Source organism: Rhinoderma darwinii, chromosome 5 (assembly GCF_050947455.1).
Source record: "Rhinoderma darwinii isolate aRhiDar2 chromosome 5, aRhiDar2.hap1, whole genome shotgun sequence".
In the NCBI taxonomy this organism is placed as follows: domain Eukaryota; kingdom Metazoa; phylum Chordata; class Amphibia; order Anura; family Rhinodermatidae; genus Rhinoderma; species Rhinoderma darwinii.
The window spans coordinates 188630657-188647525 of NC_134691.1; the positions used below are offsets into that span (position 1 = coordinate 188630657).

The 16869-nt window shown below is 45.4% G+C and overlaps 1 protein-coding gene across 3 annotated transcripts in view; it reads right to left on the bottom strand.

Moving 5' to 3' along the window:
• LOC142651756 (uncharacterized) overlaps positions 1 to 16869 on the bottom strand; it is a 126380-nt gene that overhangs the window by 15777 nt on the left and 93734 nt on the right. For all 3 annotated transcript variants that reach the window (XM_075826813.1, XM_075826814.1, XM_075826815.1), the window contains 2 exons: positions 6578 to 6647; positions 4316 to 4498 (listed from right to left, as the gene is read on the bottom strand). In XM_075826813.1, coding sequence (XP_075682928.1) covers positions 4316 to 4498; positions 6578 to 6647 — 253 coding nt within the window. The remainder of the gene's footprint in view (positions 1 to 4315; positions 4499 to 6577; positions 6648 to 16869) is intronic.

Consider the following 16869-nt stretch of genomic DNA (forward strand, 5'->3'; position numbering starts at 1 on the left):
AAAAAACCTTTAACTATTTAACGTTGGATAGCTTGCATGATCTACTGAAATAATAAGGTCTTGCAGTATATAGTTATACCGACAGTCTCCTATAAAGCCCTGCCAGATGCAGAACCGGGGATTGGGGATGAAATATAACCGCTTATATGCCGCAGTCTCTTTTGGCCACGGCATCTCTAAGGGGTTAAATGAGCTAGACTCACTACATTTAAGTTTCGGATGTTACACACAGTCGACACGCTCGTTCTACGGAACGGGCTCCATACTCCCCCACCCGACCTCCGCTGTATAGATACGTCTATGTCGGGAAGGAGTAAAATACGACAGACAATGGGAGGAAGATATCAGAGAGATGAGCTTAAAGAGAACCTTTCACCTCCCCATACATGTGCAGCTGAGTGAAGCATGTAATGGGCAGGGCTGCACAAACCCTTGGGCACTTTACATTTTTTTCTACCTCCCTCCGTTATTTAGAGATCAGTGCGGTTATATTTGGCACCCGAAATATAAATAACCCCCTGAACAGTCAACGGGGCGTGTTATTATGGCTGTGACACTGTCCAATAAGATATGGACAGTGTTAAAGCAAGATAGAGAGTGCGCGAGCATGCTCTCTTCAGCTTTGTAGATCAGTCTCCTGCAGAACTGATAAGGGGGCGTGTCACTGCTACCGACAGTGCAAGCGCTCCCCAGCTCTTACACTGTCCGTAGCAGTGACACGCCCCCTTGCCAGTTCGGCTGAAGACTGATCTTCAAAGGTGAAGAGAGCGTGCGCGCACTCTCTCTCCTCGCTCTTGCTATAACACGGTCCATATCTGATTGGACAGTGTCACAGCCATAGTAACACGCCCCCTTGCCAGTACATGCACCGTTGATTGTTCAGGGGATTATTTATCAGGCGCCAAATATAACGACACCGATATCTAAATAACGGAGGGAGGTAGAAAAAAAAAAAAAAAAGGAGAGCCTCCTAACTCTGAAAATTTCAGTCAGACACTTGCTTTAGAAGAAAGAAAGAATGACTCTTGTGAGCATGAATATGCCTAAATGCAATAAGACTTGGGATATCGTTAAAAAACATCAAAGGGAATTAAGTGTCTGTGATCCTCCCTCTGAACTCCTTTATTGTTTTTGGTATCTTTTATTCCCCTCCTGTTGCTTACCTTGATGTGATCAGTGGGTGGGTAGAAAGGTTTTGTGTACAAATTGGTAAATATAGTAAATAATAATTTAAGAGGGAAAAAAAAGGAGGAAAGAATATTTGTTACACATTGTGTTGCAGTTGCACTGCAGCTTGTGCAAAGATCTATGAATGTTCAATCCCCTTCTATATAGGCATCAGTCTCTTTTTGATTTAGATATAGACCGTATCAGCTCCACGATGAGCAAATACGTAGTCAATTTCAGTTTGGTTGTGTATTTTTGGTGCGAAATAAAGCGTGGACATTCACGGGATAAGACTATGATTTGGAAGTAAAATGTTAACAATTAGATATATCACATATAGGATAATTATTTTAGTCCCTAATAAAGAAATAAAAAAAAAAAACAAGGAGCAGCAGTCCTTGCTATATTTCCTCTGCAGCTCTATCCAATTCACGTCTATGGGCAGAATTGTAAGTGGTAGACAAAAGTGTCAATGTAGGGTATTGAAGTGAATGGGGGCCGCAATCCCTACTTTTAGATGATCTGTGACAGTGGGCCACCACCAATAACACATTGATGGTACGGGCCACCACCAAACACACACTGATGGCACGGGCCATCAATGATCTATTTTGGAAAAACCCATAGAGAACACTGGCTTTTAGGCAAATACATACACTATTAAACACCACAAGTCATATGCAATGCCAACTTATGTGCTCCTATTATTAAGAAGTTCTCTTGTTCTACTGAATAACAAATCCTTGCCTCATTTTAATGAACAGATACTAGACTAAATTATTTAGATAATCTTAATATTTTCTGTGGGGAAGAAAAAACCCAGCACAGTGGGAAAACAATTTCCAGCATTATGGGACTTATACAAGTCACATTTGCTCCATATTATTTAGGTTAGTAAAATAAAACCGGAAACTTTCAAAATAGGGTCACAGACTAAGGCTGGTGATACACATCACTTTGTTGATGAGACTATAAAGGTAAAACTTGTTGGCCAGAGCTGAATTTTTAGGGCCAAACACTACTAGGCAGTGTCTAGAACGTTTAATGAAAATCACATTTTCTGATAAATGAACAAATGTGCTTCGGCCCCTTTTGCGTTTTGAGCCATTCTTCTGAGATATATGTAAGGAGGACTTCACATGTAACACACTGTATAGGCATTCAGTGGGATAAGACACCAACACAGCCCCCTCCACTACTAGTTCACGGAGCCCCATACACAAGTGCTTGCTCACCACAACTGTGCCACACATACCTACTTGCCCAACTTTTTTTTCCTGTGTCCAAGCGAGGACTTCAATGCAGCCGGAGTACCTGGCTGCTTTTAACCTCCCCAGGGAAGCTCCAGTGATATAACTGGCTGTATATGGGCAGTTACATCGCTGAAGCTTCCCTGGGTGGAGGTTAAAAGCAACCGGGGACTGCGGCTGCTTTGGAGGTCTTGCCGCAACACGAAGGTATAGACAAGCCGCCATGCTGGTTGGTGGAGGTTTTGGGCTTTGTTCCTGGTTGCGCACGGCAGAACTGCACAGTTCGGCTATTCTTCTTTGAAGAGCAGAAAGAAAAAAAAAACAGGACAAAGGGAGGGTGCTGTGATTCTGTTACTCCTCGGGATGTTAACACCCGACACAGCTCTGACAGGACAAAGGGAGAGGGGGGAGGCGGCGGCAGCAGCAGCGAAAAATTAGTCCACAATGGAGGCTCAGCTCTCCAGCACTAGTGCTTTTCCTCACTGCTGCTGCCCCCTCCGCAGCGATAGTGCCCCTCCCTGTGTCCTGTCAGCTCCCCGGGACCCATTACCAGACATTGCTCCCTGTATAGAACAGCGTAGTCTACTACGCAATTATAGCTAGTAAAAATAAAAAACAAAATTGGTATACTTGACTTATATTACCAAATGAAAGCCAAAAGGACACTCCTTTGGCCCCTGCCTATATTAATGGGAGACTATGGGTACGTTTATAGTATGTGCCGGGAGTTTTCTCTACGCATACGTCAAACATACAGGGAAGACGCAGTGTGAAAGGGGCTTTACTGAGACACTTATAAAACACTGAACACAAAGAATTTTGATTGGATTTACTACAGCAAAATTTTGCGACAAAAAAACTGCCAAGTACGTCAGACATGTGGTGGCATAAGGAAGAGAAGTGTGTTTAAATACCTAGAGAGTGCACTAAATAGATCATGTCATGTGCTTCATTATCGTTAATGTGGCAAAATAAGCAACTTATACAATTATGCACCTATTGACGCTACTGATCAATTCATCCAATTGTTTTTTTTCCTTGTATTTCACAGCTGCTCTTCAGATTCTCAACCTGAATAATGTTCCATAGATTATGAGGATTTTATATAGAAAATGAATTGATGGTTGGGGCAATTTGTCTATGGCCGCTTTCACAGTTGCATATTTTGGACAGTATTTTGCTTGAGCATTTGGAAGCCAAAACCCAGAAGTGGAACCTACACAGAGAAAAAAGTATAATGGAAACATTTGCACCTTCTGTTTTGGACCCACTCCTGGTTTTGGCTTCCAAAAACAGACCTAAAATACTCTTCAAAATGCTGCCATGTAAAAGGAGCCTTAGGGCCAGTTCACTCAGTTTTTGTTTTTTACTGCTGATTTTGATGCGGAAACTGCATTGGAATCAGCGCTAATAAATTGCCAAAACCGCCTCCCATTGATTTCAATGGGAGGCGGAGGCGGTTTTTAGCTGCTCACGGGGGAAAAAAAAGCAGCATGTTCTTCCTTACCACCGTTCCGCCTCTGACCTCCCTTTGAAATAAACGGGAGGAAGAGAAAGCGTGTTTTGGCCGTGGGCGAAAAACGCTGCGAAAACCGCGGCAAGAATGTGCAGGCAGGTCAAAATCAAAAGATTCTTTCTGCCTGCAAATTCCTCCGTGTGAACATGGCCTTAAAGTCTTTTTGTACGAAACTGAAGTTTTACGTTTTCTGATGCGAACAATAAAAGGAAGCTTTCATTGAATTTATATGTATATATATATAAAAATAAAAATAAATACTTATTTAATACTCTGTGATATAAGAGAATTAGTAAAGGGGCTGAATACAAATACATATAAAAGAAAATGGCAGCCTTACTGGCAGAGGTTACAGCACATAATTTATCGGTGATGGAGTTACCTGTGGAAAAAGTAACTCTGAGCAACATATCTTTGGAGGCACTCCCAGATCTCTTCCTTTTTCTACATTCCACTGTGGCGGAGTCTTTATCTGATGGGGACTGCACTTCATTTTTGCAAAGTGAACAAGAACGGGTATGCTCCTTTTCATACCATATAGACCTTTTTTCATTGCGATTAAAGTCTAGAAAAAAATAAAATAAAAATTTAGAACACATAATAGGTCTTACAACATAATTAACATGGTCTATTCACACTCCCGACACTTCAGTAACGTTTGTGTGGGACTTACTCACACAGCACAGCGTGATCTCGCGAGATCACGCTGCGCTGTCATTCACAGAAACTTTACCGAAGCGTCGGGAGTGTGAATAGACATCGTGTCCTGGCTGGAGGCAATGTCTATTCACTCTCAAGAAACTTCAGTAAAATTATTGTGGGAGTATGTGACAGCACAGCATGATCTCGCGAGATCACGCTGTGAAGTGAATACACAAATGGACATGAATGGAGAGAAGTGTATGACGCTGATTGGTCAGCGTCATACACTTCTCTTTACAATGCCCACTTGGTCAAAAGGTAAAAAACGCCCAGTTGTCTTAAGAAACGAATTAGCATAAATCTAAAATTGATCATAACTTGCTCAAAAATGATCTTTTTTCAAAATAAAAAACACTTATCTACATTACAGTGCTGATCACATTATGTAGGAGATAGTGCACTTATAATGTGGTGACAGAGCCTCTAAGTGCGATATGTGGAAAAAATCTTGGGGAGCCAAAGACCATGTTCTCCACCCAGCGTTAAAAAAAAAAAAAAAAAAAAAGGAGGGAGTAGCTGGCTGAGAATTTTATGGATGGGGTTAGGTGAATGTTGAATTCAGTCATCTTTAATTCAGTCTGAAATTACTACTGAGGCGGGATTCACACGAACGGGTCGCACCCGAGCCCGAGTGCCGGCCGGTAAAATCGGCCATTCTGCCCGGCCGGTTTGCATAAAGTTTTGCATCCGTGCCGGGCCGGGCAGATCCGGACAGTGACATCAGCGGCAACTCCTGAAGGGGAATCCCCATGTGTTCGGGGATTCCGCTTCAGGAGTTTCCCCTGATGTCACTGCCCAGATATGGACAGAGACATCAAGCGCTCTGTCCAGGAGCGGAATCCCCGAAAACACTGGGATTCCGCTCCTTCAAGGAGCTAAAGTGCGGCTAGCACATAGCAGAGCGGGGAGATACCTCCCCGCTCTGCTATAGTGGCGTCGCTGCAGTAGTAGCAGCTGCTGCTACAAGCGGCGCCATCGAAGGTGTCGCCGGGCCAGGAAAACAAGCAGGGGACGGGAGCCAGCGCAGCGCTCCCTTCCACCTGCTGTACACCCCGGCCCTGCCACACAGTGTACAGCGATGCCATTCGTCAGAATGGCATCAACTCCTCCTCCTCACATGCACTCTGCGTTGTGAGGAGGAGATAGAGCGCAAGCGCCGGGAAACCCGGCCATCACTCGGAACACATTCCGGTGATGGCCGGGTAATACCCGGCCCCATAGACTTCTATGGGAGCCGGGCGGCCGGGTACCCGGGCGAAGATAGAGCATGTCCTATTTTTTGACGGCCGGATTTCCTGGCCGTCAAAAAAAATCGGTCGTGTGAATAGCCCCATTAGGGGTCTATTATTCCTAATGCAGCCGGGTGCCGGCCGATTTATGAACGGCCGGCACCCGGCCGTGTGAATGAGGCCTTAGGCCATTTCAGCTTTCTTTATTTTTTATGGATAGGAGCAAATTCCACACACTCTTCAATTGGGCCGAAATTATAAAATACGTACAAGTAATGTCGTTGCAGGATTTACTTTGTCCCTTAACTTTGGAAATTATCGCCATTTGTCTAGGAGTTCCAAATTAATTAATGCTCTCGCACTGTTGGATCTGAGAGAGGCCGGCCGGAGACCATGACATGATGGGAACATACAGAATCCCAAGCCCATCTTAGCATGCATCTCTAGCTAAAAGGAATACAAGGTCATCAAATTTTGTCACGTCCGCCTTTGTAGGAGCTGAATGCAAAGTCATAAACCATAAGACTTGGAATAGAATAGCCATCCCCCTCTGTAGGCTGATTTATACAGCAGTTCTGTAAGCTCCAGTTACACCTATCCATAGTAGTAGCTATTAAGCACTTTTAGGTTCACACATATAAAGATTTGAAAATATTTTTGACAGCAACAATGACGAATGCCCATAAAAAGGAAAAGTAATATTATGCAAATACCTGAATGTTTGGAATATCTTGCTTCAATGTTTTCAGGGCTTTGCTCACACTCGCGTATAGAAGACTTTTCCTACAAATGAAAGAGTATTCCATTAAGATGTAAGAATATATTAAAAAGGAAAATGGAATAAATGTATAGTGAGATTATATACACTATTATTGGGGCAACCATCTTGCTGAGCTGGTGCTCTCAGCTATGAACAGCAGTTAAAGGGATTTGCATTACAGAAGCCTCCTGGAAATAACAAATTTCAGCCTGGTCAAGCCCCTGCCGAGGTCTGAAAACCAGGCAGTTGTGTTTTCCTTACCGCCATTTAACTAAACTTATTGTGTGCATAGGTGGGTTTCCAGTAAACCCACTGTGTGTGCTAGGCTACTGAAGAGCTGACCCTGCAAATACCCAAAGACTTCAGAGGGTAAGTATGAAACCTTGTTACAAGGCCCTCTCAGGACAAGACACTCCATTTCTATGGAGTAAGAGAAACATTTTGTTAGGGAGGCAATCGCCTAACTAGGGAAGCCCGCTGGGAACTATTTTTTTTTTAATGCTATTGCTGCCTTCTCTGCAGTAAAGGGACGAGAAACGCACAGCGCCACTCATTCAAACACTGCCGCCAGCCAAGATTAAAAAAATCTAGCTCCAGGCTGGTTTGAGGCCTAGGCCTCAAGTTCCACTGCTGTTTGCCACGCGCCTTTATGGTTATATGCCTTTCAGACAACTCAATCCGCTGTACTGGCTGCTTGGGAGGAGGGCTTTAGTGGAGGTATAGCTTTAGTAGCTTTTCAGACGTTTCTTAAAGCAGGCTTTCTAGGAGCAATCTTTCCTTTTCTTCCTGCAGTGTTTGCTTCCATCAGCTGGAGAATGCCAGTGCCATTTCAGGAACATTTCTGCCTGGCTTCACATCGCCTGCCCCACGAGGCCATATCTATCTGCTCTTCAGAGTCCTCAGTCTCTGCCTGGAGGTACACAGCACCAACCGGAGTCTGAAAGGGCAGCCCCGAGGGCTAATTTTTGTTTTTCTTTCCAAAGTTTACTCACTTTTTTTTTTTTGTTAGTTGAAGTTCCCCCAGCTGTCATTCCTTTCTTTGACACTTTGTGGTCTATTCCCATCTCCCTTGTAACATATCGTCGTCTCGGGAGGATTCCATCAGGCAGGCAGCACAATTGGGCATGGCTATAAACTATGCCTGTGGCGGATGTGATAAATTCACATGCGGCCGGCCTACCTCTGCTTAGTGTCTGCAACTTAGGCCCCCCCCCCGGGTGTTGCATCTGCTTAAAGTGCTTTGCCCAGACCTTTGGGGGCATTTCCGATGCTCCCACACCACGGTTGAGTCTTTGAAATGCTTGCCATTCCATAAATAACCCTAGATCAATGCCCCTCAATTGGATAACATAATTTTAAGACTAATGCGATCTACGAGAGGCAAACTGTAAAGGGACAAGTCTCGCTCCACAACAGGTTCTTTCCAAGGGTCCTCTATAAGAGCCAATAATGGAGAGGCTGCTTTCAGACAGGAGAAGTCTTTTTCCTCTACAGAAACCTCTGATTCTAATTTAGAACTCAGTTGACAGCTAACATGCCGGCCTTGATACATGCTGTCAGGGACACCTGACCGATGCAACATCATTTAATGACCCTCGACATAAAAGTTGGATTCCCAGGCCAAGTCTGCCTTTACGGCAAGTTCTGCCTTGCGTCCAGCCTTTGCCTCTGCCTGAGATAGCAAGGCATTTTCGGTATGATCAAAAACAACTTCACCATGGTATTCTAGAAAAAGCACCGAAGAAGGTTATAGCTCATCTCGCTTATCAAGTTTTTTTTATGCTTCAAAATGCCTCGCTTTCAAAACCTGAGCATCGGCTAATTTAATAGATATCTGTTGCTCCACTTGGCTGAAATCTTGGGAGGCTGATCAAATATTCCAAAAATAAACTTTGTTGGGGGCAGACTTAAGAAAGCACGTGTGAAATTATATCTGAGGCTACTGGCGCTAAGAGTTCCCTTCTGCCTCAAAACCATCCGTAGCCTTTTCTCCGTTCCCAGAGGCCATTGTTCTTTCCTAAATCCACCTCCCAAAAGGTCATACAAAGAGGACTAGACAATTCAGCGACTCCAGACGCTCATCTTTCAAGTCTAAACCTGCTTGGCAACAGCATCCCAGGCACCAAAAGCCCTCCTCTTCCAAGAGATCTGGAGCCTGAAAGTCTAGTATTTTGTGTGTGTGGCGATGACGTGGATTGCTTATTTCGGACGGTGTGAACGCCACAATTTTTATCCTATGTTATGTCAAACACCTAGAATCCTGTCCTTCCTGCAATCAGGTTTTGAACAGGGACTTGGCTTATCTTCCCCTAATCGGGAGGTCTCTGCTCATTCTATTTATCAGCGAACATTGGCTTTCCGTGATCAGGTAAAGACTTTTATATACTGTCCCTCCTTTAAGACATCCATCTAGGCCTTCAGATCTCGATTTGGCCTTGGAGCTCTTCAGGTAACTCCTTTGAACCCTTCGAGAGAAACCGTTGCACCACTTTTCCTGGAAAGTTTCTTTCCTGGTGGCCATTACGTCCATTAGACCAGAAAGAAGATTTGCAGGACAGTGCTAGTTTCGAAACTCGTCATTCAAATGGATAAAGTGGTGTTCTCTACTGTCTGGTCTTTTCTCTCAAAAGTGGCCTCTTCATTTGATGTGGAATGCAGAGATAGACAAAAGGAAGACCTATCACTAGTTTATCCAAGAGTTTATCAGGTCTCTGCACTGTGGTAATAACAGTCTGCATCTATCTGGCTGTTACAAGTCGTTCGGCGCTCCGATTCTCTTTTTATTCTTTCTAAATAAACCCAAGGGATTGACAGTGTCCATAGCCACTATTGCTAGCTAAAACCGGTCTGTGGTTTTTGAAGCCCACCGGTCTGTGGTTTTTGAAGCCCATCGGTTCAAGGGTAAAGTTCCTACCTGCTCATTCCACGAGGGTTATTAGTGCCTCGTGGGTGGTGTCTGTGAGAAGGTTGTGGCCTGCCTGAGTGGAGCCATGACTTTTCCTACCTAGTCTCAGCCTCCTAGTGGCAAGAACTTATATCCGTAGTGTTGTGTCTCCCAACTAATTAAATGAGAAATGGATTTTATGGAGAGTACAAAAATAGGATTTTTTTTTGTTAAATACTTTTCTTGCAAAGTTCATTGGGGGACAGAGTAGACTGTGGATATAGGCTTCTGCAACCAGGATGTGACGTTAAGCAATAAAAAAAAAAGTTGTAGCTCCTCCTACACAGTCTATACCCCTACTGCAGACACTAATCACTTTGCATAAAAGCAGTAGGAGCAACTAGAAGAAGCCAAAAGAAGGTTAACAGTAAACGGAGAACCAAACTCTTGAAAGCCCAGGACTTGAGAAACAAGAGGAATCCGTCCAGTAAAAACAGCAAATGGCCCAAAAAAATAACTTGGCAGCTGTGTACGCCAATGAGCATTGCAAGAAAGGGATTATACAAGTTTGAAACAAAAAAAACACAAAACATTTTTCTCGCTCATATCATAGGGAGACAGAAGACCATGGAACGTCCTTAAGAAGTGGTTGAGAGAGGGAGAGAAAGTGTATCACTCAACTGGAAGAGTAAGCCACTGCTACTTGCAGATCCAAGACATCAGGGAAAATAATAAAAATCATCCGAGGATGCACCTTATGGGGAGGAGAGAAAGAGAAAGATGGTAGCAGGATAATGCCTCTATGCAGCAGAGGCCCATGACATGCTAAACAAGAGGCCCCCACCACAGTATAATGAGCTGTGAGTCAAATAGAAGCTCCCTTTTAGTGTAACAAAACTATATTGATTCCCGAGACTAAAGAAGCCTTGGATGCCATCCTGAAAAGGGAAGTGTTGGACCAACAAAAGAACCACATCTTTATGGTGTAGAGAGCATGCCCAGGATAGTAAGCCCAGGATAATGACAGGAAAAGTTGGCCAACTCCGATGCATGTCGCATGGAAGAGATCGGCACGAAAGAAAAAAAAAAAGTTACCTGGCTAAAAGACCAGGTTAGGTCCACAGGGATAGAAGGGTGATAAGGGAAACAGAGGGGTAGCCCCTTAGAGAAACGAAGGCCAAGTCTAAAATAAAGGCTAAAGAAAAAGGAAAATTCCTGGACAAGGAAAAAAGGAAGAGGCTTTCTCTATTGATGGAGGCAAGTTCTGGAGACAAGACAAGGAGGGGAAAAACTGTTGGCCATCATAATTTGAACTCTCATTCTAAGAAACCACCATCTCTCAAGACTGTAGTTACACATTGCATGTCTTCAGACATTGTGCACCCAATCTGGGTGCAAAACTAGACCGAGAGAGTAGGATGTCTCCGAGAAGAGGACGCTGCGAAAGTTCATACAGAAGGAGAATACCTGGGCTAACCACAGCACCTGAGTGTGTCTTGTACCACCAGGATAGAGGTCTTCTGCCTCAATCCAACTGAACAAACAGTGAGAGAAGAGGGAAGATGCACCTTAAAAACACTGATCCCAGGGAAAGACCACAGCACAAGACAGAGAATGAAGTAACCAGCTAATCAGGGCCAAAAGTCCTGAGCTGATGAAAAACACTGTCCAGTAGACCCTATAGTTAAGAAGGCAACAGATAGAGTCAAGTCTGCCTCTGACCACCATAGAACCTTGGCAATACCGGTAAGCTGCAGTCACCTAAATAATCTAGGTAGACAACCATGGAAGCATTATCAGACTGGATGGGAACGGATGCCCCTAAGTAGGGGAGTTTAGAGAAAGGAATGACCCTGGGAAATAGTTGGAAAGGAAAGCCCACACTCTGATACACAGCAAACCACCAGGGAGAGAAGAATGGGATGATCCAGACAAGCTGGATATCTATTTCAACAGGATAGAATTGTCTAATGAATTGGGGCACATTGAGAAACTCGTAACGAAGGAAAGCTACATTATTTCGAAGAGGGAAACGTCAAGACCACAGTGAAATCGGAAAATACTGGTGTCTTTGTCTTGTGGGACAACCTGATAGACATTGGAGCACGATCAGCTTCAAAGTCCAATTTAGAAACTGAGAAGTCTCATAATAAAAACCTTGCCCTGAGAAAGGGGGTGACAGAGCGAGCTTCTTGTCAAAGGACAGACAATTGAGGGTGCAGGTGAAATCAGACCTAGTCCCGCTTCTATATGAACTACCGCAAGGAGGAGGGCCTTAGCACGAAGGTGTAGCGTTCGGCTTCCTAGGAATGGGTCGGCAGATGGCCAGGATGTCCTTGACTGATAAGGAGATCTATAAAAGGTGGGTCATCTCCAAAGACCGGGATCGTGGCCAGTCCAGCCAAGTAAGACCAGGCCGGAGTGTTTTACCTAAATAAATAACATGATGGTCTAGGTAATTATTAAATTGATATCAATTGTCAGTACCTAAGTGTTGTTGCACAGCCTGTGCAATACACCAGCTAACTGTTATCTGTAAACAGAGTCTACATCTCAATTCGGGGGGGGGAGGGATTACCTTGTTAAAACCGGGCCCCAGAAGTGGAAATCTAGATCGTAAGTTACTACAGGAGGAGGCCCGCTGGATCCATCAGCATGGCAGCCTCATTGGCCCCAACGAGGGCTTTATGTTTATGGCCTTCCTTTGATAAGTTATGTCTCAACGTTAAACTTACCAGTGGCTAATAATAGAGTCACCCTGCAAGTCACTAATAGTTTTATAATTTGGCGGCGATACAGAGATCACTTATGTTATAGGCTTGTGACCCACAGCCCTATAAAAGTTTTGTCAAATAGTCTGTCCAAACTAAGAGAACATATATCTAGTAATTTGTTAGAATTGAGGGACAGGGGGGGGGCGTGGCCTAGCAGCAGATGTAAGAGGACGTGTGTGGCTGGAGCTCCTGCTGTATTCATCCTGAAAGTACAGATTTTCCCTGAATTACCCGGTAGTATTCACCGATCTGGAGGCTGGAGGAGTCGGTACCGCTTAATACAGCTACAATGACCCGTTCTAAGAAGCAAAAAACGCCGCCGGCGGGGCCGAGGAGGCAAGATGGCGCCGAGGAGACTGAATGCAGGAGCAGGCACATGCGGTCTGAGGCGGCAGACAGGCTGGAGAGATTTGCAAGAACCCCTCGTGCGAGCGGATCTGCAGCAGGCAAGACGCCGGTGGCTGGCAGTGGGAAGGCAGACAACTTGGCCTCCGGTTCCAGATACTCCGTGCTGGGAGAGGACACGGTGAGTGAGGAGGAGGAAGAGCTGGGGAGTCAGCGGCGGGACAGGCATGTGGAGGAAGATGGCGGCAAAACGCATAGCAGGAGAGACCAGGTGAAGGAGCCTTCCCTTGCGGATATATTCGCTGCGGTAAAGCAGAACTCCTCAATTTTATCTGTGCTGACCGGGCAGGTGGGAAGCCTGAAGGAAGATATTCTGCTGTTACATAATGACTTACAGAAAGTGGCAGAAAGAACCACAGTTATTGAGGGGAGAGTGTCTGAAGTGGAGGATGTTCTGCCGGAGCTCAGGCGGGATGTGCAGTCTCAGTCCTTGGCGGTGGTGGCCCTGCAGGCTAAGGCGGATGATTTAGAGAATCGGCTACGCAGAAACAACGTGCGTTTGGCTGGAGTGCCGGAAAAAACGGAGGGCAATAACTCGGATGAGTTCTTTGAAAAATGGCTGCTGGAGCAGTTTGGCCGGGATGAATTGTCTCCTTTATATGCTGTGGAAAGAGCGCACAGAGTGCCTACTAGACCGGGACCACCGGGGAGGCCCCCGAGGCCGGTCTTAGTGAAGCTGTTGCACTACAAGGACAGAGATAAGATCCTGAGGAAGGCAAGGGAACGGCAGGATATCTCCATCAATGGCGCCAAAATATCCTTTTATCCGGATTTCTCTGCGGAGGTGCAGAAGAAGCGGCTGCAATATTGGGATGTAAAGAAACGTCTGAGGAACTTGTCCATACCATATTCCATGATGTATCCGGCCAAATTGCGGGTGGTTGCTTTTGGGACTGCTTCATTCTTTGAGAACCCCAGAGAGGCTGCAAGATGGCTGGATAGCAATGAGGCACGGTTGCGGAGACCAGCTGGAGAAGAAGATGCGTGAAAGCCCGCCTGGGCGGTGAAGTCTGGAGCCATGTTGGCGTTTATGGGACTGTAGCATATTATATGTTATTATGCAGTTCTCCGGTGTGTGAACACCCTTGTCTGAAACACCACAGGGTGGTATCCTTTTAACAAAAATGGCCGCACCTGACGGCAATGTTATTGAGGGAATGTTACTGGGTACCTAATGTATCTGTAATTCTGCTGATTGTGTGGGATTGTTTAATACATGCGAATAGCAGTGGGAGCCAGCGCTCACTGGAAGTGGTGAGAAAGTTAAACGGTTCAAAGAGAAGATGCCAGTAGGGCATGTTAAAAGTTCGCACTATGGTGCGTTACTGCTGGATAGGAGAGACAGTACATGTCGCTCTGACCCTTTTCGGAGGGGAGGTTTTGTTGGGGGGGGGGAGGGGAGGAGGGAGGGAACGCACGGCCTAATATCTTGACTGGAGCAGGCTGGAGGAGTAACAGATTTCTTAAAAATATGACGCCTGATGGGATCGGTTAAATGTCTATCCTGGAACGTCCGGGGAATACGGGAAGCTAGGAAACGGCAGGCAATCTTTAACTGGGTTAAACAACAAAATGCCCTGATAGTGGGGCTGCAAGAAACGCATCTGACTAGAGAGTCTGTATCCTTATTGCAGAGAGTGTGGATCGCACATGGGTTTCACTCTTTTCATACGACTTATTCCAGGGGGGTGAGTTTGCTGATACACAGGAGTCTCCCCTTTGTCTGTCATTCATCCTTTTCTGATGAGGAGGGGAGGTATGTGGGAGTGCATTGTACTATATATCACTGGGAGTGTATTCTGGTAGTGCTGTATATCCCTCCGCCATATTCTAGCACTGTACTGAAACGAGTTACGGAGAAACTCTCCAGGTGGCCTGAGGTACCGCTAATTGTGATGGGGGATTTTAATGCAGTGATGTCTGAAGGGCTGGATAGGTTTCATAGAGGAGGAGGAGGGCAAAGAGGAGATCTGACCGCCTTTGGAAGATTAATGGAGGAATTGGGTTTGTGGGATATTTGGAGAGATAAACATCCAGGGGTGAGGCAGTACTCGTGTGCATCATCCACATTTCAGTCACTTTCCCGAATAGACATGGTAGCATGCTCAGCATCAGCGGTGCCGTACATAGCGCAAATAGAGTACCTACAGAGGGCATTGTCAGACCACTCTCCGATGGCGGTGACGCTGGAAGTGGGTGTAAGGTATACCAGGAACCCCGGGAATTGGAAGCTGAATGCGTTTTGGTTAAGATTAATGGATGGTGAGGAAATACGGAACCTGATAAAAGAATATTTTAATTTTAATACTGAGTCGGTGCCGCGGGGAGTGTTGTGGGATGCCATGAAAGCCTGGCTGAGAGGAGTATTCATTCAAAATATTAAAAGAATTAAAACTAAATCCAGGCAGTTGGGAGAAAGTTTAGAGGAGCGGGTGACAGAAACAGAAGGGAGACATGTAGAAGAGGGATCCGAGGAGACACTTAGACATTGGGTGGAGGCACAGACGCTGTTAAAAAATCACCAACTAACAATGGCGGATAATAAACGACTATTTCTTAAACAGCAATATTATGAAGAAGGGGAAATGGCGGGGAGATTACTTGCTAGGATGGCAAAACCGCATGGGGGCAATAATTACATTCATGGCCTTAGGGGGGAGGGGGGAGGGTGGAGACAGACACGGGGCAAATCCTGCAAATATTCCAGCGGTTTTATACTGACCTATATACATCCAAAGTGCATTACAACACACAGCAATTGGACGAGTACCTGGGAAACATTAATTTGCCTACCTTGGGCCGGGAGGACCGTGACAGTTTGGAGACCCCTATTTCACTAGAGGAGTTGGAACAGGCGATAAGAGATATGGCAAATGAGAAAGCTCCGGGTCCAGATGGGTTACCGGGGGAAATCTATAAAGAATATGGGTCGGAACTAGCGCCAGAATATTTGAGTACTTTGCAGGATAGTTTTGACAGAGGTAAATTACCAGACTCCCTATATGAGGCTACGATAGTGGTTCTCCCAAAAGAGGGGAAAGACAGCCAATTACCGGAGTCCTACAGACCAATATCCTTGTTGACATCGGATGTCAAGATCTTGGCAAAGATATTGGCACTGAGGCTGAACAGGGTGGTACAGCATGTTGTGCATGAAGACCAATCGGGGTTCATGCCCTCCAACTCGACAGCGGTCAACCTCAGGCGGCTGTTTTTAAATCTTCAGGCGGCACCGGATGAGCAAGGAGGAAGGGCGGTGCTAACGTTAGATGCTGCAAAAGCGTTCGACTGCGTAGAATGGGGGTATTTATGGCGGGTAATAGAAAAGATGGGATTCGGCCCTAACTTCTTAAAGTGGGTACAGTTGCTGTATGTGGCCCCTACAGCCCGCATACGGGTGAATGGTACAATGTCTGAGAAATTTTCACTGGCCCGGGGTACACGACAGGGGTGCCCACTGTCACCATTACTGTTCGCCTTGGCGGTGGAGCCACTGGCGTGCCTCATAAGACAGGAGGAACGTATAAGAGGCTTGCAATATGGGGAAATGGAGGAAAAAATTTCATTATATGCAGACGACATTTTAATATACATGACGGACACAGAGAATACACTGCAGGTAGTAATGGATACGATCACAAGGTTTGGGGAGTTCTCGGGATTAAATATTAACTGGACCAAGTCTGCTTTGATGCCACTTGATACAGTGAATATTGTAGATACTGGAGGGGGGTTCCAGATTCCGATAGTTTCTGAATTTACGTATCTAGGGGTTAAGGTGACAGCTAGGGTCCAAGACTATATGTCTTTGAATGTCTCACCACTGCTACTTAAGGTGAAACAAAAGGTGGATGCCTGGAACAGGCTCCCGCTCTCTGCTCTGGGGAGGACTAACTTAATCAAGATGATCCTTATGCCTCAAGTTTTATACATTCTTCATAACTCCCCAGTATGGATACCTAAGCACTGGTTCAGACGCTTGCACAATCTCTTTCGGGATCTGGTATGGAAAAAAGGGGTTCCAAGGATTAAATTGGAGAAATTGCAATTGCCCAAAGATGAAGGGGGGGTCGCGCTGCCAAATGCCTGGATATATTACCTGGCTGCCCAGAGCCAACAATTTAAGGGATGGGAGGACACAGAGACTTGGGGTGCCAGTGCACGTTTATTGTCATACATGGG